Source organism: Desmodus rotundus, chromosome 2, assembly GCF_022682495.2.
Source record: "Desmodus rotundus isolate HL8 chromosome 2, HLdesRot8A.1, whole genome shotgun sequence".
Taxonomy (NCBI): domain Eukaryota; kingdom Metazoa; phylum Chordata; class Mammalia; order Chiroptera; family Phyllostomidae; genus Desmodus; species Desmodus rotundus.
In genome coordinates this window covers 34,217,509-34,242,364 of record NC_071388.1, presented here as the reverse complement: position 1 = coordinate 34,242,364, position 24,856 = coordinate 34,217,509, and the positions used below count along the sequence as shown (strand labels likewise).

The 24,856-nt window shown below is 35.9% G+C and overlaps 1 protein-coding gene and 1 non-coding gene across 2 annotated transcripts in view; one reads left to right on the top strand and one right to left on the bottom strand.

Annotated features, from left to right (window-relative positions):
* SPATA16 (spermatogenesis associated 16) overlaps positions 1 to 24,856 on the top strand; it is a 183,180-nt gene that overhangs the window by 30,757 nt on the left and 127,567 nt on the right. Inside the window, exon 2 of the mRNA XM_071220230.1 lies at positions 9,417 to 9,562. Within this exon, the coding sequence (XP_071076331.1) occupies positions 9,417 to 9,562 (146 nt within the window). The remainder of the gene's footprint in view (positions 1 to 9,416; positions 9,563 to 24,856) is intronic.
* LOC112309752 (U6 spliceosomal RNA) lies at positions 7,428 to 7,531 on the bottom strand. The gene has a single exon (XR_002975300.1). It is a non-coding gene; the product is annotated as a U6 spliceosomal RNA (small nuclear RNA).

The window sequence follows — 24,856 nt, the reverse complement described above, 5'->3', positions numbered from 1 at the left end:
TGCATGTTTTTAGTTGATTCACTTTTCAAATATATTTAACAAATTGGTATGTTTTTATCCAAGAAATAACTCATCCTAAAAATATGATGTGTTTAGCTCTTTTTTTTTAATACATTTGCCATTTTACCTTTGCCATGTTGAAGAAGGTCATCAAGAAGATGCGACCACCTGTTGGCTTGGGAGCTGGACCCAAGCAATTAGAGGCCCCTCTCCACCTCCCTTGTCCTTTACGCCCACTATTCCCACAGCTGGAGCTATTTCAAGGGTGCAACCCTGAGAAATTAATGGCAGAGAATGGCATAATTCCATACGGACTGAATATGTGACTGAACCCTGTTAAAGCCTTTAAAAGTTTCAAGATTCTGTAGGGTGGATGCAGAGATCTACTCATCTTGTGGTCATCCAGGAAACCTCATAGAGTGGTCTGTGTCTTTCTTCAGTCTCTCCTTGCCCTTTGTGTACAGGGGTCAATTTGTAAACCAATAGCCATGACTGGTAAGGGGTAGGTTCCTATAGAAAGATGTGTACACTTCTTGTCTGGAAGCAAGTAGTGTTAGAACCAGTGTTATAATAGCCAGTGTTTAACTACAGAGCATTTACAGACGCAGTGGTTAAGAGAATGCCCTCTGAGCTCTGAGCTGTCTGAGTCCAATGCAAGCTCATTGTTTACTATAGCTTTGCGACCTTGGGGAAGTTATTTAAGCTGCCTAAGCCTAAATCCAATCATCTATAAAGTGAAAATGATATTAGTACCTTTCTCATATGGTAATATAAGTAAAGAGCTTAGCACAATTCATGGCACATGTAAATGTTCAGTAAATAATTAGTATTATGACTATAAGAAATATCACTATCAAGTTTAAGATACATTATAGTATAATTCACTATGGAAGTGTGACCATCATCACATTTCCTCATGAGTTTTCTCCTCTCACGTCTGACTAGCTGGAATATTGAGGTAGAAATATTTTTTTCTTTGATACATTTTCTCCTGGGAGCTGCTGCTGTTAGCAGCATATAGGCTAACAGGAGATGGGAAGTGATGTCTTCATGTTAAACCTGTATTTCTTAAGCAACGGTCAGTACAGAAACTCACTTTCTATTAGGGGGAAATCTTTCCCTTTTTTTCAGAAACGAAAAACATTTTTACTGAGCCTTTAGGAGACTCTGATATGATAGTATTAGTTGGTAAGAAAGTAATCATTTCCTTCTTGTGTACTTGAACGGAGAGCCATCAAAGTAAGTTATCACCTGTTCTCACATCCCTTAAAATCCTGATTAGTTTTCTAGCAAAAGTACTCCTTTCTGTTATGTCTCAGCACCAGCTCTTAGAAACAGCATGCCTGCTTTCACGTTGAAACTTCAATGATTATGCTTTAAAGTTTTATTCTTGTATGGAGAAATGACCTGCATGTACTATAAAAACTTATTTTTGTCTGCATAGATCCATAAATATTGCCTTAAATTCCCTTCCCAGAATTCAGATCCTCTTATCATTGCTTTTATGCCTTTCTCCTAAAATATTTAAATTTGAAAAACAATACTTTAAAAAAAGAACTCCCACTCCTTCCACCATTTTTCAACTAAACTCATGAGAGAGGATGAAATCTAATTTATAATATGAGCTATATAGTTGGAATCAGAAAACAAACCTTTGTGAGCAAAACATTTCAGAAAGAAGTGTTCAAATATCTATGGGAAAGCACCAAATCTGAAATCAGAAGAAATATTTTTCATTTCTTACTCTGCAGTTTATGAACTGTGTGACCTTGGACAGGTCACTAACTCTGTTCAAATCCCAGTTTTATTGCCCACGAAATGGGAGTCAGTGCCCACCTGACCTGCTTCACGGAGCTTTGGTGAGGAGAAAATAAGCTAATGTAGAGAAGTGTCATATCAATTCCAAATCCCCATTTAAATATTTTTAGCAACACAGAGTTAAGTCCTCAGCTGCTCTTCAGAAACTCCTTCTAAAGGTTCTGAAGAGCTTGCTGCCTTTTATCATCAGGATGGTGCCAGGCCCAGCCATGGTGGAGGGCCTGGGCTCGCGGCTGCCAGAACAGTCGACCCCAAACGGTCTTTCTCTGAACCTTAGAATACACTAAGAATTATGCAAAAACATGCTGACATTTTGCCTGAAAGATTAGTGAATAATTTTCCTTTTTCCTATTTTTAACAGCAAACTCTTAAAAAGTCACAATATTGACTAATATATTCCTCTCATCTACATCATATAATATATTCTTCAGACTTTTTATTATCCCTGGGTGGCTATAAAATCTCAGCTGTTTAAAATGATGGTTTTTTTCAGATTTATAACATTCCATAAAAATTTTAGGTATAAAAACTATTTTCTACTAAGCTAAAACTGTCCCGGCCTCATGGGTGTTTCTTTTTTAAAAAGGTGTTATTCTCTGTAGCATAACATCAAGGTGTTAATTTAAACATGCATTTCAAGAAGATAAATATCCATTGCTGCTGCTAGTTTAAAAAGTTTTTTTTACTAACCAGAATTTTATTCCTGATGAAACACTGTGGATTAAATGACCCCAGAACTCTGTTCTTTCTGGGACTAGAAATAGAAATATCTTGGCATCTTCAAGCATTAAATTCCTGTTTGCTTTAAATATGCACATTAAACATCTCTGAAATGTTTAAGAGAGGAATTTTAAAAGACAGACACGCCTGGATTTGACCAACTCAAAAGTAACACAGGTAACCTATAAATTGAAATAGAGTACACCAGCTCATATCAATAATACACTTATATTATTATATTATTATAATTCAATTATAATTGTATCCTAATGCAATTATAACTGAGAGGTAAGAAAAATGGAATTTGCCTTAGGACAGAATTTCCCAAAATGGATTACACAAAACACTCAGCCCTCAAGATGTTCTTTAAAACAAGAATTTGTTGCACACACAAGATTCTATGGTCAAACCAGTCTGAAATACTGTATGCCATCTGATCTCCTTAGATATCGGCAACACGCATTAGTGTGTTAAATAGTTTCAGTAGCCCTGCAGTCAAGTGCATCGCGAGCTTATTTGATCTGAGAAATTTCGTGATACGACACCGCTTCGACGTTCTGTAGAACATACAATTTCAGAACTGTTTCTGCCCTGAAGGAACCGGTGGTACCGAAAGGACAGTAACAACAGAGATCCAGATTTTTAGCTCATGTCGTAACCCACACTGTACACCTTTGCACCACAGTGGGTGGAGGAATTTGGGAAATTCTTAGAGAAATAGATCTGTTTCTCTGTTTGTACCACGTTAAGTTATTGGTCTCAATTCTTCACTCCCCACCCTCATCAAATCATAGTATTTATTACATACATCTTCACCCTGACCACTCTCTCAGCCCGTGACACTGGGCTTGGCCTTGTGACTTGCTCTGACCAATAGGGATGTTAGTGGATCTGAAGTGAACAAGGCTACTGCCTTTTCTGTGTGAAAAATATGTCTCAGAGAGCTGCTGTTACAAGTCCTAGTTACGCTGGAGTTAATTATCTTCTTAGACCCTTAGACCCAAGCCTAGCCGAACATAATCTAGATTGGCCAAACTTAGACAACCTGCAGTTAGGTGGATAAGAAATAATCGCATTTTGGTGTGTGCCAGAGAGTTTAGGAGTAGTGTGTTTTGCTGTGGCTTCATGGCAATTGCTGACTTATGTACTACTCCATAGGGGTTTGCTCCAAAATAATGAATGCTGCTCTCAATGCCCATGATAACTGAAAGAGAAATCAAGTGAATGGGAGTGAAATCAAGTGATGTATCATAGGGCAATGGTTTGTGGGTTACTGGCGTCTTATTGCCCTTAATTCTTAAGTTCTTGAAAAATACGTCCTGTTAAAAGCATTTAATTTTTTGATATCTGACTTGTCTTGGTATGCTTTCCCAAACGTTTCCAAAGAACACATACCCTCCCAAACAGCCAGCATTTTCCTACTTAAACAAAACTAGACTATGAAAAACATTTAAATCACATGACTATTAATTGGAAAATAAAGAAATCTGGTAGTTTATATATTAAGACAGAGGATCCCACAAAATCCCAATTATTATCAAATTCCCTCAAAACATTCATTTTAATTTTCTGGCTGCTCAGCAAAGAGGATGAGGGAGTGAGTGGACCAGAAACTCCCAGCCTAGGGAAATGGTGGCTCTGGCTGACATCATCGCCCACCAGGCTGCTCAGAGCGCGCAGCCAAGGCCTTCGTCACTGGGCCCGGGACAAGCACGCCTGTATTCTGACAAGAACCATGCTCCCTTCCCCACTCTACCACCTCCACTGTCTGTTCTTTTTCTCATCCACATGCACTATGTAGTCATTCTCTCCATTTCTACATGTTCTAGCCTCCTCTGCTTCTTGAATTAATCAACTCTCTGTGTGTAAAATGGGTGAATGCAGAAATTAAATGATTATATAAAGTTCCTTACCTGGTTGCTCAATAAATGTTGCCTATCTCTCTTTCTTCCTGCCTATTCTATCTATCCTACTATTTTCTTAATAATAGTCCAGTGAGATATAAAAAGTTGTTAGAGATATAGATATAAATCTAGGTATAGATATATAGCTATAGACCAATCAGTATATGAATGTGAATACAGTGGTCATAAATAACAAGCTAAGAAACTGTTAACAACAGCTATTTGGATTCACACTGATCCTTCCAGGACTTGACTATGACTATCACTAACGGCCAGCTGAGGAGCACACTATCTGAAGAATGTAGGATCTAGGCAGGACGGCATCCAGATCTGGTTTGGAATATTAGCTCTAGAAATTGCTATCTGACAAGTTACCAATTGCCAATTTCCACATCTTTGGATTGGAAGTAATGATATTTAAGAAGATACCATCTAAAGGATGATATCTAATGGGATACTTATTATATTTAAAGGGCTTAGCACAATGCCAAACACATATCAGCACTCAGTAAAAGTAAGCTGTTATAGTACACGAGCTAAGTTTGTATGTGATAACATATTTACTTTATAATACAAATAACTACCTTAAAATAAGCATGTGATTAACATTATCTTTATTTTAAAATCACTGCCTTTATGACCTGATATGCAGGGACAAGAAGAAAGATTTATTCTATTAATTCATTTCACTCCTGCCACATATCTAATCTGCTTTACACGTCAGATAGCTGGAGTTTAGGGGTATCCTGGAAAAAAACTGAAGGTTAATGTGTATCATCTACATGCTTCAGAAAATAAGAAAATTACTGGATGGTCATATCAAGGTGAAACACAGGAATGAACCCACTGTGGCCACACCTCTGTTTGAAGGCTACCCGGAAAAAAAAAAAAGACTGAAGTGCAGCCATTTTAACAAATAGGAGTGGGAGTGATTAATTACTTTTTATTGTCATTCAGCAGCTTGTCACCCAGGGAGTAACCTCATTCCTTCAATTCCCATAAATTTAATAGAGGTCACATCATAGCCTACTTGGCTGAAAAGCATTGCTTCTGAAACCCTGATGGTACTTTTAAGTCCACTGATGTGTGAATATAATTCTCTGCATCTCTTAGCTTCACATACTCTCTCTCTCCCATGGAGACACTTTAGTAGATCTATGTGGCACCATGTAGAAAGTTACAAGTAGTGAGGTCTCTGATTCATTCTTCTTTCATGCAAGAAGATGATAGAAAACTAAAAACCAATGGGTGTTATTCTACAGTGTAAAGCTTCTTTCCATTCTGTTAAGAGAATATAAAAAGATATTTATTGTAATTGAAAACTACTAGTTATGAGACCTTTTCAGTCTGAACATTTAATCTGGTATCTAAAAAGAAATTCTAAACATCACATTAAAACATTTACAGGTGAGAATGGTGGTCAGCTGTTGTGCCTAATTCTCATCCCACCATATGCATCAAGCCACGTAAAGAAATTCCAAAAAAGTAGGAGAACTGCAAAGATCTGTCAAACACCAGATTAAATTTCAAAAAGGCCAGCAGAAAAAAACAAAAGACTAGTGAATTAAAAAGCATGATTGCAGAATTCATAAATTAATCTGAGAGGTTTTTTTTTTAGAGAAAAAAATTATCAAGCTGGCAATTCTACTAAATATACTATTGAAATTTCATTTACTATCTAGCTTCTCCTCCAAACAACTGCACCTATAAAGGGTTTCACTGCATTTTCCCTTTAACATAATGCTTTTAATTTGTCCACACTTCCTTCAAAAATATTTTAGGCCTCATTTTGAAATAAAAAATGAACACCTAATATTATTTTTCCTAATTCAAATTCTTCTCACTGATATACTATATCAAGTATGTAGTTTAAAAGTTTCTATTTCCTTATCTCCATAACTTATTTCATCAAAGACTTAGAGTATAGTTTAGACAAATATAATTTGAACAAAATCATTGTTCCCACAATCAAACACATTTATACCACATTAAAATCCTTCATCTTCTGGAGAATTAACTTCTTAGTCTTTAAAAATGTCTGCACAGAAATTGTAAAATTTAGTGAAATATCTGCATTGTTTTTACAATCCTTTTATTAGTATTTTGTCTACACTTACTTTTAAATTCAACATATTCTATAAAAATTTTCCTTATGGCAAAGCTTATTTCAAAGATGTATCCTTTGGCAAAAACAAATAAAGTAATATTTGATAAAATCAAGAAATTTCTTTATCTTATAATACTTGATTGATAAAACAAGATTACCACTAACACACACATATATATATGTATGTGTGTATATATATATATAAAAAGCCTACCCAGCAGGCTGCCTGTTTTCCATTTTAATGTGAATTGAAAAGTTATCTTTGTCTTTCGATACTACTGTCTTACAGTTTGGTTTCATGAAGTCCTCACTTAAGTATGTTACGATTGATTATTTTTATTTCTTTTCTGGCCTTGAATCTCAGAGAAGTAGAAAATATTGCAGACATTAGAGAATAAGGCATTTATCCTTCACTTCATTTGGTGCCATAGACATAGCCTTAGTACAATTAATTCTGAAGGTTGGCTTCCTCTTGCTGTGCAGGGTCTCAATGTCCTCATGGAAGCTACCCCCTGACTACTCCCTAAGTGGCCCACATGCGTCCTGCAGTAAGGGAGCCTGAGAAAGGAAACTTGACTTCCCCACGGCATTAAAGAGGAACACAGACAGGAAGGGGCAAAGGATGTGTACAATGTGTGGCTTTTTTCCTTTTTTATTTGTTCCTTTCTTGAGATAAAATTTTACATGAAGAGTCCAGGAGGTTTGGGTATTTAAGACATGAAAAACTAATGTTGATTTTATTTAGAAGATAAAATTAATCAAAAAGGTCTAGAATTTTAATACTGTGACATAATAACAAACACCACTACACAATTTCTACTTATTTGCTTCCTACTGATTTGGTTTAGAAAGAACTGTGCTATCCAAGAAAAAAATCTAAAAACATGGAACGCTGCACGAATTTGTGTGTCATCCTTGCACAGGAGCCATCTGTAGCTCTGTATTGTTCCAGTTTTAATATATGTGCTGCCAAAGCAAGCACCAAACAAATTTTTCCCCTAAAAAACTTTCTGTTTAGGTATTTCTGGGTCCTGTGGGATCAGACTGGTAGAAGAGCAGAGATGCTGTCTCAAGCTGCCATGTTCAAACTACGATATTTTCTTATATTATGATTTAAGGTCTCTTTACAACCACTTTGACGATGGTAAGGTAGGAATTGGAATAATTATTAAATCGGTGTTAACTGTTTGTCTCTTTCATATCCAGTTTTATCATGTTATCTTTATGAAGCAGCCGAAGTTAGCATTCACTGAGGTCTTTTATGTTTTATCTCCCCCTAATAGTGTTTACTGTTTTTTTCAAAGAAATTGAAAAATGTGTTTTATAATATGTACTCTGATAGTCCTTGTCAGAAAATGAGTAACAGCTGAATCTTTTAATATTTGGGAGGTATTCTTACATTTGATTACATACATGTAGTTGTTACAGAAAGAGAGAAAATAGGTCATATATCTAAAGAGCTCATAATTGATAAGAAAAAGATTAACATAATAGACAAAACAAGAAATAGACAGAGCAAAATAGCTGAGATTCATGAAAAGTCCTATCTAATACAAATTAAATGTGAAGTCAGTAATTTTTGTCTGATAATTAGTGGTAAACACTCAATAAATATCTATTGACCAAATGAATGAAGTAACATTTTTCACCTATCAAATTGGAAAAGAGTTTTAAAAATTATGTGAGTTCTCAGAATTGACAGGATATCAGCAAAAGATAATATAATTAGGTAACTACCCATTCCAAGTAGGGATGTTAAACATCTGGAGTCTAGATTCTCTTTTTAGCTTATAGTCTTTTTGAATAAAAGGAGATGAATACACTTTAGAATAGAATATCGCCGTTCTCAACCAAATTGCACTTAGACCAATAATTGCCGGTAATCTTAATGTAAATAGCAAGCCCACGCTGGCTTAATCTATAAAAGAAAATTTAAGCTGTATCATTTACACAGAATTTAGGATATAAGAAATTTTATATTAAGGTACAGATGGATAGGTGTTAACTTCAAATATTACTATGCCTGGTGAGAAAATTTCCCCGGTGTGTACACAAATGGAGAGAGAAAACAGCAAAGATACAGATATCCTAAATAAAGTCACTAAACCGGAGTTGGGGCTTCTCCTTCCCCAGCAGCCCTGATTCCAAGGAACAGTGGGAAAGCCTGTGGGGAAAACAGCAGGGCTGATCTGCCCTTGTCATATTATTGATACTTCTTAATGTTTAGGGTTCTCCAAAAAAAATACTGTTTTTTTCCTACGGTTTATCCATAATGCCCAGAAACCATTGACTTCCTGGAATTTTTATTAAAAATTCCACATTCTTGCCATGTTTTTCAGATATTGTGGTCTCTGCCAATAAATTCTAATAAATTTTTACTTCTTTTCTTTCAGTAACATTCTAGAGAATATGATTCAGATTCAAATTAATCACCGATCATTTTAATGGCTCCTAGGAGTTTACTTCCGATACCTCTTATTATATTAAATCAAACTTGATAGTGTGCTAGATCATTGCTCAGCTGGGTTTTCATAAAAGCACTGGTATTTAATATGATTTATACCTGGTTTTCTGTTAATATCTTTGCTTATCGTGTGCTTTATTTTTAAAACAGACATTCTTAGCAAATGGCACTTATTTAAAATATATCATACTACTAAAATATTTTACAGGAAGCATTTTACAGTAAAATGATTCTTATAGTCACATAATAGTGAACAGAAACATTTTATTTAATTTACAATCAAAATATTAATACTTATAGTTTGGTAAAAATATATGTACACATATATATGTTTTGATTATTTAAAGGATAAATTATATCCCATGATTATTAGGATATTTAAAGTATTGTATTTTTTTTTAAGCTTTGCAGCAAAGGGGCAGCTCTTGGAAAACGATTTGAAGCACCTGCTGAAGATATAGCAAGTGTAGCAAGTTTTATTGAGACAAAGCTTGTTATATGCTATCTACGGATGAGGAAACCTGACCTTGCCTTGAATCACGCACACAGGTAAAATGAAATATTAATAACCACAAGTAAGTATTATCTATGCAAGCAGAGGGTATTATGTGAACCTGTAGTATCAATTTCCTTTCCACTTAAATTTAAAGACAAAACAAAAACACATTTCTTCATTCCTTGATTTATGTTAAACTAGACAATTACAGAGACCACAAAGAGCATCTCAAAACCTAAAGAAAGAAATAGACATAAACAACTATTTCATAAAGTAGGGCAAAATAAAAAGGCAAATAACCGTAGTAGCAAATTACCGAAGGAAGAAAGGAGGGAGCAAATAAGGTCAGTAAGGGAGGTAATATTGAAGAACAAGAGGATTTCCAAAATGCACACGATACGGAGAATGGAGGAAGGGAATTCTGACTGTGAACCATGACCAAAGACTGAAAGTTCATCGCTTATTTTGGGTGATAGCATAGCTACTCAAAGGATGCTGTGTGGGCATGACGGCAGTCCAAAAATGTGAAACCCTTTTTACCTATGTCCTTCAAAATTTATTTTTTGTATTTCTATTACTCTTCAGAACTCTGAATTGTTACATTATCTTGTGACTTTCTAGATTCCCCAGGCCTATCTTTTTTCTATAAAAATATTCCTTTTATGACCTGTTTCTTAAAAGCCTTGCTCTTCTTTTCATGGGTAATAATCAGTTTAATCTACAGCAAAGATAAAGTGATTCTGTTATGCCTTTCAAATAACTCTTTCCTTAGAATTATGATGTGTCTATCCCTCCCTGCCTGACTTAGAGTAATTTACCTAGAACATTTGTCTTGTCCGTTTTCTGATCTCACATCCTGTATTCTTTTGGATACAAACAACACCACTAACACCAACATGAAAGAAAATGCCTGCCCTGTTAATAACCACTAGGAAACATAACTATCAGGCATATCATGACCTTTTATGTAAGCAGGACACCTGCCACTATAGTAAAAGTCACTTACAGCCCTGCAAGGATGTGAAAGTTCTACCCAAGACTCTTCACACCCCTAAGGAGACCTCAAGCTTATAGGACTGATTGACACGAAGGCCTAGCAGACAACAAAATCACTTTGCAATTCACAAGATAAGCTGCTTCAGAGATGTATTCCTGCTTAAATAAATTACAGAACCTAAGGCAGATTCTCTGACACTTAAAGAAGACTCAGCTCTATATTTTCTGGAAACATTTCATGCAACCAGTTTCCAAACCCTGTATCAGGACATGTGATTTGTCCAAGAATTACATTCCATTTCCATTTAAAAAACGAATTTTGGAAATATAACATGTATTTTAGTATGTCAAAGTATTGGGATTTCTGGGCTACTTTGGTGGCTTGTGAGCATCTTGGGAAACACACTTGAAATTAGGTCCAGCATAGAAAACTATGGGCATATGTAAACAATGAAGAGTTGAAATGCAGAAAAAGTCATTATACATCACCTTCCTCATGGCTTTCACTGCACATAAAAAGGTCTACCAATATAGTCTGCACTTCAAGAAAAATGTCTTCTGGATATTCAAAATAGCATGATGAATTTTCAAACCACATATAATAACAAAAGTGCTCCAGTTGGTATGGTCAGGTCAAAAATCCTACTCGGGGTTTTAAAAATAAGAAATGAACATGGTGAAAAATTTCACTTAAATCCAAATATAAGAAAGAGTTAAATGTTACAGTTCCTGAGGATGCAAGGATTACCTCCTGTAAGTTCCCTATTTGTACTTAAAAACTTTTCTTTTAAAACTGACTGCTCTTTCCAGACCTTGAAAGTTGCTGACAGGAGAACATACAATATAGGGAATAATAAAGTGATATTCCCTGTGTACTAGAATTAACATTTGTGTCTTTCTTCCTATTGTCAAGTAATTTTTGCTTTGTTTCTAAATTGAACATTAGGTAAGAAATGCAAATCAATAAAGGTTAAATAGTCAATTCATACAATTAATAATGTACCAAGTGAAATAAATCTTTTTGCTGGGCTTGTATATTGCAGAAGTAAGTGCATAAGATTCTAATATTAAAATGTTTTCGGAGATCTCAGATTTAAAGCAGAATTGAAATACAATCAATAAATATATTTCTAAATTAATCAGTGTACTCAGTCTAAAAATAGCTTACAACCATTGGTGATACTCTAAATGTAAAATTTTGCTTTTGTATTATTAACACATTGTGATGATTGATACTAATCATGGATCAAAATTAAAATATTCCTTTTTGCATTTATTTGCATTTGCTGAAGCATCCTTTCTTTAATTTTATGTAAATGTGAAGTCTACTGCATATATTTCAGAGATTTATTAACACAAAAATTAGCTTAAACCATCATGTAGTCTGGTTTCTGACAAAAATAAGTGTGTGTTGTTTTGTCATGTACAAGACTATGAGAACCAGAACTTTACAGTTTAAACCTCAACAAAGGCATATTTTAAAAATAACTAGCTCAGGCCCTGGCTGGTGTGGCTCAGTGGATTGAGTGCTGGCCTGTGAACCAAAGGGTCACTGGTTCGACTCCCAGTCAGGGAACATGCCTGGGTTGCAGGCTGGGCCCCCGGTGGAGGGACACATGAGAGGCAACCACACACTGATGTTTCTCTCCCTCTCTTTTTCTCTCCCTTCCCTTCTCTCTAAAAAATAAGTAAATAAAATCTTTAAAAAAAATAACTAGCTGAGTATTGGTATTTAAAATATGATAATAAGTGATAAAAGTCTTTAGAAATAATTATTAACAAAAATAGTTTTCTTTTTTTCTAATAACATATTCAAAGTGGCAAATGTGGACATCTTTTTTTTTTTTTACTTTAATCAAACGTGATGCCTCAGTTCATCAATCAAACATGTCAAATCTGTGCTCATTTCATCAAACTAGTGTCATTGTTTATCAGTAGGCATTTTGAAAATTCCTAAGACTGATTTCAATAACTGCTCTCTGAACAGGGGTAGAATTATATTTTTATGTATATAATTGTAAAGATTCTAGTAATACATGTCACTTTTTTGCATATTTCTCACCTTTAGATTTTGGGTTGTTTTTGTTGCAGAATTTTGATGCCACAAAGTAGCAAGCGAGATGAAGTGGAAATACCAAATATGTGGGAAAGATTCTATTTTCAAAATTGTTTTATAATGGTGGCATCTATATTCACTCATTCATTCAACAGATATTTATTGACTTTGTACCAAGAGCCCATGCTAGGCAGTGGAGAGACAATTGTAAACAGGAAATATATGGTATTTATACATACTATAATGTAGCAAGCAAAGTTAAAAATGAATATTAATGAAACTATGAGAATAGAGTGTGATAAATACAAAGAAAGAAATAAACATAATATATACACATAAAGAAATAAACATAATTTCATGTTACAGAAGCAACATAGTATATTGAATCAGTATATCTGATTCATAGTATATTGAATCAGAGAATCAGAGCCTCGAATCTGACTGCTAAGGTTTAAATTCTGACTCCCCTACTCAGTCTGAGTTTAAATTTTTACAAAATTGGGCTATAATGATAGTATCTACTTTACAAATACTGTCTCACAATATTTTGAAAAAATTAAATATAAACCCATGGATTTTTTTATTCCAGCCATGAGTCATTCATTACCTGTCGTCCTGCTGTAAAAAACTATAAAACTGGAAATGTATAAGACAACTGTTTTCAGACACGGGATAACAATCATAGCAGGACTTTTATCCTCAAGAGAAAGGACATATACATTGTGAACCCCACAATTTTCTCAGCTTTTGGCTTGGTTGTTTTCCTGCCTTAACTCAGGGAGATAAAGGTCAAGTTAAACTATAGTCTCACTGAGTTGAGGACACAGAAATTAGAATTCTAGGCTGCCACAAAAGACTGTAATTTACAGGGAAGCTGGCCAAAGAAGAGGTAGCTGTGTGAGGAAGTAGTGGGTAGAAGTCCACACGAGGCTTTCCTGCAGATTCTTTGTCAATGTGAGTAGTGAGACTCACATAGCAGAGATTTCCTATTAAAGGCCTAAGCGCTAAATGGAAATACTAGAGAAGCTGCAGTTATAGCAAATGGTGTCACAGTGCAAAAACACCTCACTTAGTGCCTCAGACATGCAGCCGAGACCCCAGGGAGAAGGCTGTGCTTTAAGAGTAAGGACCACATTCTTGGAAAGGGACTATGCTTCAGGATTAAGCTCAAAGCCCAGACAGACCTGCCCTATCATAGACTGAAACCAAGCATGACAAGAACAAGATTTTTCATCATTTAAATTGACAAACAGAAAAAAAATTTCAACAAGTTTTCTGGGATAATTGCATAATCCAATTTCCTACAAAATTTCATCCAAAATATCCAGCATAAATTTAAAAATTACTACACATGCAAAGAAGAAGGAAAAGAGACTCATACTTAAGAAAACAAATAGTCTAGTGAAACAGACCCAAGAATACCCAGGTGCTGGAATTAGTAGAGGATTTTTTAAAAGCTTTGAAAAATAAGCTCAAAGACCTTAAGGTAAAAATAATTATAATAAGTGAAAAGATGATGAAACTCTAACAGAAAAATAAAAACTATAGAAAAGAACCAAATGGAGTTTTTGCATAGATTGATAAAATATCTGAAATAAAAAATTGTACTGATTGACCTTAACATCAAATTACAGACTGCTAATGGTAAGGTTAGTAATTCTTAACACAAATCAATAGAAACTACCCAATATGAAGAACAGAGAGTAAAGAGATTTTTAAAAATTAACCAATGCTCCAGTGACCTGTCCTTGAGAATGTAACAAGCAATGTAGCATACATGTAACTGAAATCTCAAAGGGAAATAAAAGAGAATAGTGCATAAAAATAGTTACTGGAAATTTCCCAAATTTGCTCATAAAAAGGAAGATCCAGTTAGCTTCAACTAGGATAGATACAAAGAGAACCATGTCTAGGAACATCATTATGAAATGCTTGAAAACCCAACATGGAAAGAATATATTAAAGGAAGCCAAAGGAAAACAACACATTACATAAAAAGAACAATGATACAAGTAACAGGTGACTTTTAATCAGAAATAATGGAGGCCAGAATACAATGAACAATTTTAAAGTTATGGAAGAAAAATAAATGATGTCAAGCCAGAATTCTATTATTCAGCAAAAGAATTCTTCAAAAATGAGAGTGAAATAAATATACCCTTATATAAAAATAGAAGTTTTAGAATTAATCTTTAGCAGAACTACACTTTGAGAAATAATAAAGATGATATTTCAGGCTGAAATAAATGACAATAGATTGAAATTTGAATCCACAAAAGTGGCAAATAAATAAGTAAATATAAAACACTATTTTTCTTAAAATGTATTTAAAGAAGAACATTTTGTCATATCATCTAAGTAAAAATAATAAATAATAAGATTACATTATTTCAATGGGAAATATTTGACTACAACACCACAAAGGCCTGTAAGAGGGAGCGCAAATGGAATTTTATTACTAAGGTGTTTATATGAAATAGTACAATATTAACTCTAAGTAGCCTGTGTTAAATTAAGAATGTATATTATAATCATTAGAGTAACTAACATAATGTAAAAGGACAACTAGAAATTCAGTAATGGACTGATAATTATATACTAAAAATATTTAAGTAGCTGAAGTTAAGTGTGACGGGAGTAATGAAGAAGCAATAATGAGTGGAATATTAGAAGACAATAAGATAGTATAGTTGAACCAAACCATATGAATAATTGTATTAAATATACATTGATTTAACATTCCATTTAAAAGACAGTGATTGCCAATCTAGATTAAATCACAAGATTTAACTGTATGCTGTCTACAAAAAGACATAGGTTTAAAGTCAAGGGAAGAAAAATGATATAACTTACAGTAAACATTTAAACCTGTTTTTATGTCAGGTTCACCTATGTTAATATCAGACAATGTGGACCTCAAGGAAAGGGATATTACCAGAAATAAAAATGAGGCTCAATAAAATTTTGAAAATGAGAAATTTGACAGAGCTTTTCTCTAACCACAATGGAATTGAAATAGGAATTATTAACAGTAAGATGAATAGATATTTTACCAAAGAAGACATACATGTGGTCAACAGATATCTGAATAGGTCTAACATTATTAATCATCAGGGAAATGCATATCAAAATAATAAGATATCACCTCATACATAATAGGATTGTTAATGTCAAAGAGAGAAGCAATAACCAATGTTGCTGAGGGAGTAAAGGAAACCTGTGCAGCACTGTTGGTGGGAATGTTAATAGGAAGAGCCATTATGGAAAATAGCATTAAGTTCCTTGAAAATTTAAAAATAGAACTGCCATATGATGCAGCACTTCCACTATTGGATATGTGTCTAAAGAAAAGAAGTCAGCACCTTGAAAAGACATCTGCACTCCTGGGTTCGCTGCAACATTATTCCCAATAGCCAAGGCGTGGAAGCAACCTGAGTATCCACTGATGGATGAATGGATAAAGAAAGCGTAAGATACACACACACAGTGGAATACTATTCACCCATCAAAAGTAGGAAACCCTGCCATTCGTGACAACATTAATGAACCTAGAGGACATGACGCAAGTGAAATAAGCCTGCCACAGAAAGACAAATACTGTCTTGTCACGTATATGTGGAATCTGAAAAGGACTAACTCAGAAACAAGGAGTAGAGTGGTGGTTGCCTGGGCCTGAGGAGTGAAGAGGAAAATGGGGAGATATTGGTCAAAGAATGCAAACTTTGTTATAAAATGAGTAAGTTCTGGGACTCTAATGTATAATACTGTATTATGTACTTGAAATTTGCTAAGAGGGTAAATCTCGTGTTCTTACCAACACCAAAAAAAAAAGTATCTGTGATACATGTGATGTGATAGATGTGTTAATTAATTATGGTAATCATTTCACAATGTATACATGTATCAACCCATCGTATTTGACACCTCAAATATATTCAGTTTTCATTTGTCAAGTATACCTCAATAACACTTAGGGAAAATTAAAAATAGGTGAGCAAAAAAATAAATAAAATTTGGCCATTAAATCCAGTTGCATTATATAAAACAAAATAATTCTCACATCTTAGATGAACTTAAACAAAACCACAATATTGATAATAAAAGAAAACATTTTTGGTGCCATTTTCTTGATATGAACAAATGCATAAGTTATTAAGTGTCAGTCTTGGTACTGCTTGTAGGGAGATAATAATGAAAAAACAGAAGAGAAAGATGTGATTTTACCTGTGGATATATAACCCTAGGTACCTCGCAGTGTCTTGTTTTGGGAAAACATGTGGATGACTGTTTCTGTGGCACTGCCATTCATTTCAGAAAGCCTTTACATTATCCAACCTCATTTTACTCGTAAAGGAGGGGCTCGGTTTAGAAAATCCCCGTTTCTTCCTCGTTCTAGTCTTCTGTGATCAGTGGGTAACTGATTGTCCCTTCCAATTGAATGACTTACGCACAATCTGAACACGCATGAATGCATGTTTGTATGAGCCTGTGAGTGTGGAGAAAACAGGGAAATTGAGGCATTAGCATTTTAAAGATATCTGGTTGGACTTTTTGGAAGCTAGCCCCTTTGCCTCTTTCAGAAGTTAGGCATGTTACAATACTGTACGGGTCATTAGTACCTTTTTATGTCTCTTGCTATTTTATCCTGATGCAAATATATCTACCTATAAAAAGTTCTTCCACTGAAAAGTATATGAAACCCTCCCAACACTTCCTTTCAATTTTAAAAAGAATATGAACACGCCAATTTCTGCGGAAGGACAGAGTATGTTCACCGTATCATACTTCAGAGAATAGCCACAATACCGGTCTGCAGTGTAAAGTTGACCAAATTAAGAAATAATTCTCAAGGCAGAACAAAAGCAAGCATTTACTGAACTCCTACCATGTGGCAGGCATGAATTAGGCACTTCATATGCTATCACAGCTAATTCTTCTAAAAATTTCCTGAGGTTTCCTTACTACCATTTTCCAGATAAGGGAACTAAATTCCAGCAAACCTACGCCATCACAGTAATTTTTCTTTCTTCTAAAAATTCTGGCTGTCATTTCATTTCATCCAGAAAATGATATAAAAATCACGGCATATTTAAAATCTGGAGGGGTTCCCTTACAGGTTGAGATTGCAGTGGGAGGTAGTGGGCATCATCGTCTTGATATCATAAAAACTAGACTCAACTACCATTTTACTGATTGTTTTCAAAAGACTTGCTTTCCTCATGTGTGATTTAGAATAATATTTAGCAAGTCTACTGAACAATATTTTTTTTTTTTTTAAATGTATTTATTGATTATGCTATTACAGTTGTCCCATTTCCCCCCCCCACTCCACTCCATCCTGCCCACCCCCCTCCCTCCCACATTCCCCCCCTATAGTTCATGTCCATGGGTCATACTTATAAGTTCTTTGGCTTCTACATTTCCTACACTATTTTTACCCTCCCCCTGTCTATTTTCCACCTATCATCTATGCTACTTATTCTCTGTACCTTTCCCCCCCTCCCCCTCCCACTCCCTTAATGACAACCCTCATGTTCTAGTTGTTTGCCTAGTTTGCTCTCGTTTTTGTTTTATGTGTGGCCATTAATAACTGTGAGTTTGCTGTCATTTTTACTGTTCCTATTTTTGATCTTCTTTTTCTTAGGTAACTCCCTTTAACATTTCATATAATAAGGGCTTGGTGATGATGAACTTCTTTAACTTGACCTTATCTGAGAAGCACTTTATCTTCCCTTCCATTCTAAGTGATAGCTTTGCTGGATACAGTAATCTTGGATGTAGGTCCTTGCGTTTAATCTTGGGTAATGTAATTATGATGTGCCTTGGTGTGTTCCTCCTTGGGTCCAGCTTCTTTGGGACTCTCTGAGCTTCCTGGACTTCCCAGAAGTCTATTTCCTTTGCCAGATTAGGGAAGTTCTCCTTCATTATTTGTTCAAATAAGTTTTCAATTTTTTGTTCTTCCTCTTCTCCTTTTGGCACCCCTATAATTCGGATGTTGGAACGTTTCAAGGCGTCCGGGAGGTTCTTAAGCCTCTCCTCATTTTTCCAAGTTCTTGTTTCTTCATTCTTTTCTGGTTGGGTGTTCGTTTCTTCCTTCTGGTCCACACCATTGAATTGAGTCCCAGTTTCCTTCTCATCACTATTGGTTCCCTGTACATTTTCCTTTGTTTCTCTTAGCATAGGCTTCATTTTTTCATCTGTTTTTCGAATAGATTCAACCAAGTCTGTGAGCATATTGATAACCAGTGCTTTGAACTGTGCATCCGATAGGTTGGCTATCTCTTCGTCGCTTAGTTGTATTTTTTCTGGAGCTTTGAAGTGTTCTGTCATTTGGGCCATTTTTTTTTTTTTTTTTGTCTTGGCGTGTCTGTTACTTTAAGGGGCGGAGCCTTAGGTGTTCCCAGGGGTGGGGTAATGCTGGTTGCTGCGCTGTGACGCTGTAAGTGGGGGAGGGGCCGAGTGGGAGCAATGGCGCCCGCCTCACTCTCCTCCGGATTTCAATCTTTCACTCCGCTACCCACAATCATACTGGGCCACTCTGGTGCTGGTTCCCGAGTAAGTGGGCCTGTGCACACTCTAGGCCCCTGTGGGTCTCTCCAACAACCTCTCCTGCGAGGCTAGGAGTCTCTCCTGCTGCCGCCCCAACGCCCACGGGCGTTTTCAATCAGAGGTTTGAGGCTTTATTTCTCCCGTGCTGGAGCCCTGGGTTACGCGATCTGCTTCCCGTTCGTCCCGGTTTATCTGTGCACGAATGTGGGGCCGCGGGGTGCTACCCGCTGCTCTGCCTGTCCCGATCTCTGCCACTCTGAGTCCGGCCCTCTGGGTTTATCTGTGCAAATGTGGGGCCGCAGGGTCTGCTAGTGCTCGGACTGCCTGCGCCATTTGTCCCACACTCCGCCAGTCTCAGTCCCGCCACAGCCACGCGAGTCCTCTCCACCCCGGTGCCCGTCTCCGCCCCTCCTACCAGTCTGGATGAATGTTTATTTTCTATTTTCTTGGTGTTGGTCCCCCTTGCTGTTCGATTCTCTGTCAGTTCTGGTTGTGCGAGGAGGCGCAGTGTGTCTACCTACGCCGCCATCTTGGTTCTCCTTTACTGAACAATATTGATTCAACACAGCTTGTGATTTGTGGTAAAAATCACAAGACTCTAACATATATCTACACTTTTCTTCATTTTACCTAAAGCCCAGCCTCTTCTTTGTGATTATCACATAAATTAATAAATAAGTTTTTCAAGGTAAACACACAGTCTTAATTGTGTAAACAAATTTTAAGGAAAAAGAGAATGAAAATTAGAGCAAATAAATTCCAAAAAAATAATTAAATATGGTCATATACTAGCCAAGGAATACAGATTATAAGTGTCTAAGAATCATCATTTGCTTATCTTAGCAAGACCAGAAGCAGGGCCTTGATGGTTCACTCATCTTATTAGAAGTTTTTTTTCCTGAAGAAGGAGGAGGAGGAAGAGAGGGAAGAAGAGAAGTAGGAAAAGGGGAAGGAGGAGAAACAGAAGGACAAGGGGAGGGTGAATAGAAGGAGGAGGAGAAGAAAAGGAGGAGAAAGGAAAAAGGGAGAAGGGAGAGAAGGAGGAAAGGAGGAAGGAAGGATGGGGAGAAGACAACAGTTGCATTGATGAGAGGAAAATTTTAAGGCAGAAAATGTAGAAAAACAGATTGACCCCGTCTAGAGTCTTCAGTAATAGGCAGGTTCTAAAACTGAATCAGATTCCTTGAGTTGCCTAAGTTGCAAAAGATGTGATATAAGGATCATACTCTATTTATATTAAATATATTTGCAAACTTTCATGCTTTTGTATTTTTTTTCACTATACAGAGCTTGCAATAGATTAATTAAAATAACTCTACCTATGGCATTCTTATATTGCCTCGATTAGACTTTGCCATTCCTTCCATGGCTCTTCACCCATATATTCATCTTCTAACTTTATATTCAAATTGAATGCATTTTAGTTTACAATCATCTTGCTTGATGCTTTATGTCTCGTCCTAGCTTCCTCTCTTTCTCTCCTAACAATTTAGTGTAGTCTTAACTCTGGTGTCAGTATCCATTTGGCGTTTATCTTCCTTCTCATTAACCCATTAATAAAAAAAATGGTTTATACATGAGGAAGCAGTATATTCATGGAACGGCATAGTATTCTTACGCAACAACGCATCTGTCTGTCTTTAGAAGGTAAATTTACCAGTCTGTGTTGGCTTGCTCCCCTGCTTTTGATTACCCTGTTGTTCTTGAAAAACAGAGCAGGGGGTGCTCATGCACAGCTCCCATACTAAGTGCTGCCTTCAGGACATGTTCATTTTGATCCAATCCTCAGAGATGACAAGAAGGCTGCACAGACACTCTTTGTGGGGGGGTTTCTTCCTATGTTGTTGTAATATGATTCTATTATATTCGTTTCCCACTTTCTAACACACCAGCTCTAAAATCCATTCTGATGGGCTAAACAAATCACTTAGCCTTTCTGCAACCTCTTCCTCTGTAAATTCTCACTGGGATATTAAAAGCATTGTGTACTTGAAATATTCTAAAGCATGTCAATCGCTTGGCCTGGGGTAAGTACAAATGAGAACAGAAGAGATGTGTTTGTTTCTACTTCTTGCAAGGTCAACTGATTTTTTTCAATTTCTACATTTTTCAGAATTGATTCTGTAAATACAAATAAAGAAAAGGAGCTGTAAATTTCCTTGTAATGCAGTTAAACAAAGTTCAACAAGCAAAGGTCTGGATTTGAGTTCCTGCAAAATCACTAACTAACCTTGACTTTCACGAGTCACTTAACTTTTCTTTGCCTCAGTTCTGCATTTCTGAACATTACCTTCCTTAATATTTGCAACAGGGGTCAAATGATATTATAGATGGGAAAATGTTTTGCAAATGGAAAATATTTGTGCCAATCTTAACTTTAAACTCAACATTGTGTTTACTTTTAAGGACATCGGGTGACCAACCTGAAATTTTACACGATTCCAGAATTCACAAACTTCTTTTCATCGTGAGCACATTTGCTCTGCTTAACCTAGTGAGCAGCCAGCCTAGCTGATGCTCACCAACAAAGCGAACACTATTTTAGTAGTCCCCTTGGGGACATTTGTTTTTAGCCTCCTAATTTGCTGCCTTTACATACAAAAAGATTTCCAGACACGACGTTAGAAAATGGAATAGGTCAAGAGCAGTACTAAAACTGAAGAAGTGTGGGGAAGTACAAGAAGTTGATGAATACTGGATGTTCAAAAATGTTAAGAATAATTAAGGAATTATTTGTTAATTGGAGAACTACCGACATTTCCATATTTAACCAACACTCTTTTAAGGGACGAAAGCTTCTTCCCGGGATAAACTATAAAATTGACGTTTGTGTCTTATTCTCAAAGCAACTTTCCTCAATGTTTTTCCACCCTTTCTGCCCTCAGGATCTTTTCTGGGCTATTTGGCATGGAGAAATCACATAAGCTATTACATATAGGGCTACTTGAAACAGGAGACAAACTAGAAGCAGACCAGTTTTTATAGAGCAATTATTGTTTAGCTCTTGTCAGCCTGTCTTTGATATTTCAGTTTTCTTTTTACCTTTTTTCCCAGGTAGAAATCTCCTGTTGGGTGCGCCCAACTTGTTCTCACTCTAATGTTTTCCCTTAGCTGCCTGCCTTACAAATAAAGGTGCCATTCTACTATTCATTTTACTTCATGTATTTCATGAATATGTGTTTCATGGATAAGGGTATTTGGGGGGATATTTTATATTGTTGACAACATAGTACCAGCCTCAATTAACATTTTGCAAATCCTGGGGCTATACCGTTACTGCTGTATTTATCTAAACTCTTTCTCACTTCCTCTGCTGGTGCTGTAGCAAGAGTTCTTCCTGTTCACCCTCGTGTTTGGCCTGTGACTTTTCCCTGTTTCTCACAGCACTCAGGACAGCAGCCATATGTTAAGTTATAATACCTTTAGTTTGGGGGAAAAAGTCTCCTTGATGGCACTGCCTGTTACAGTGTGACGTACATTCCTTAGGGAACTTCCTCACTGGAGGGAATGCAGACCATGTGCCTTTTCTAGGTTACCTGAGACAAAATAATTTTGTAAATTAGATATTTTAAGAAATGTTCTTAAACTATTACAAAGTATTGAGCTTTCGTTAGAAAACATGACTTCTATAAAAGACAATAGATTTCACAGTAGCATTTGATTTTTTTTTCTTTTTGGTGTTTCATTATACGATGTTAGCAGATAAAAGAAGTCTAATATGTAACTTTACTATTTATTTAACCTTGATCTTTATGAGTTTTAGACTTTTAGATTCCCTAAGGAGCTTTCCTCGTAGAGCCTGTTTAAAACAGATAGGCTCTATAAAGTAGTTTTTGGATTTTGGAAAGAAAGTAATGTGAGAATCACATTGAGAAGTCCCCTGTATGGAGCCCAAAAAAGAGAAGGGGTATTTTGGTTTCCGGAGAGAGGTCAAAAGGATGGTGTGTTACAATGCAAATTATTAAACAAGCAAGTCCCCTGTGCCTCTTCGTCTTCATTTGCACAGTTAGAGCCTTCGTTCCAGGTTTTACTACTTACTTGTCCTCCAGCGGGTCTTATGATCCCACTTTATTTTTAAACATTATCGAAGATGCCACAGAGCTTTTACTTTATGTGGGTTATGTCTATAAATATTTACCACATTAGAAATTAAAATGCAGAAATTTAAAAATATTTAGTTATTGATTTAAAAATAATAATAAAACCATGACATGTTAACATAAAATACATATTCTATACAAAATTAATGTGTGGCATTATAAAAGGAAACTGGATTGCCATATCTGATTCTGCATTCAGTCTGTTTTAATGTGGTTGAACTATATGAAGAAAATCTAGTCTGACTCAGATGTATATTTAGAAAAGAAAGAGAATGCTAATAGACTTTTTAGATAATCTTGAGTAATCTTCTTTGATAATACACCAAGACTTAACAAGGGGTATTTTCTTAAAGATTAACTGCAATATAGATTCTGAAATCATATCAGCCTGTGCTCTGCTACATTAAAAGTCATTTAGTCTTCCTCACACTTTGAATGGATTGTTTACCCATGCATGAGTTAGTAACATCATATATTGGTTATTTGGAAAATAATGTATCATTAGCAAATTTCTATTATGCAGAGTTCGGTTATGCAATAATAAATTTTTTAAATTGCACGTTAATATCACCAATCTCATCAGAAAAGTCCTTAAGCATTGGTTAACTGTCAGCTCACAGTGAAAGATGCAAGTTTCTCAAAATTCTAATTTTTACTTGAAAGCTCAAACTTTTATCACTGGCAATAAATAATGTCAGTTGTGTTCCTTTAAGTGACAGGCACACATTTTATTTCTGAGAAACGTCTGCCGAATTCCAAGTCTGAGAATCATAGTTTGTTAGTTGTTCTGCTGAGTAAAAGGTGGTGTTCCACGGAAACAGTGACTAAGTCAGCTCAGAAATGCAAACACTGGGGCAAGTGCTTTCCTCAAGACCGGTGTTACACGTCGTCGCTGTGCCTGAGAGAAGTGCTTCATGCATATGGCCCATCTGGTCATGCTGAGTATTAAAAAAGACAACTCTAAATCTCAAGGGTTGAGATTTATAATGGGGGGGGGGCAAGAGGGGAGTGTATTCAATTAGTAAGGAGTACACTCAATGAGACTAAAACAGTTTGCCATCACTGATTTGATTTCTGAAAAAGAGCCTGGAGTATTCCACACCATGGCTTTTGTGACATTAGTGCAAATGTCGATACAGTGAAAAGGGAAAGGAATGCCTTACTATCATTACGAAAATGATAACAACACTGTGAGCCCTCTGAAAGGGGCTAGGAACCCTTGGGAATCTGCAGGCCGTGCTTGGAGAACCTCTATACCAGCGTCTAGTTCATGGCGTCCTCAGCATCCTCCCACTTTTGTGTCTCTCATCTTTCTTCAGGTAGTTGCAGTGGTTGTCTTCTTAAAAAACATTTCCATCACATGCTTGCTTGTAATCCCTGAAGCATTAGTAAATTCTTCCATAACATTAAAAATCCTTTAACTAATGAACAGAATCTTAATAAGTTCCTGCCTCCACTGATAGTCAATTTATTACTTTTGTCAACCAAATTTACATGGAAGTTTTTAATATCGTTTGCCATACTCTATCACTAAGTGATTTGGGGGCTACTTTGCCAATTTGGATTTTCTACCACTCTTCCCTAATTGTGAACATTCCAAATTTCAGCTCAAAATTCACTTCCTCCATATTTATTTCCAAGTTTTA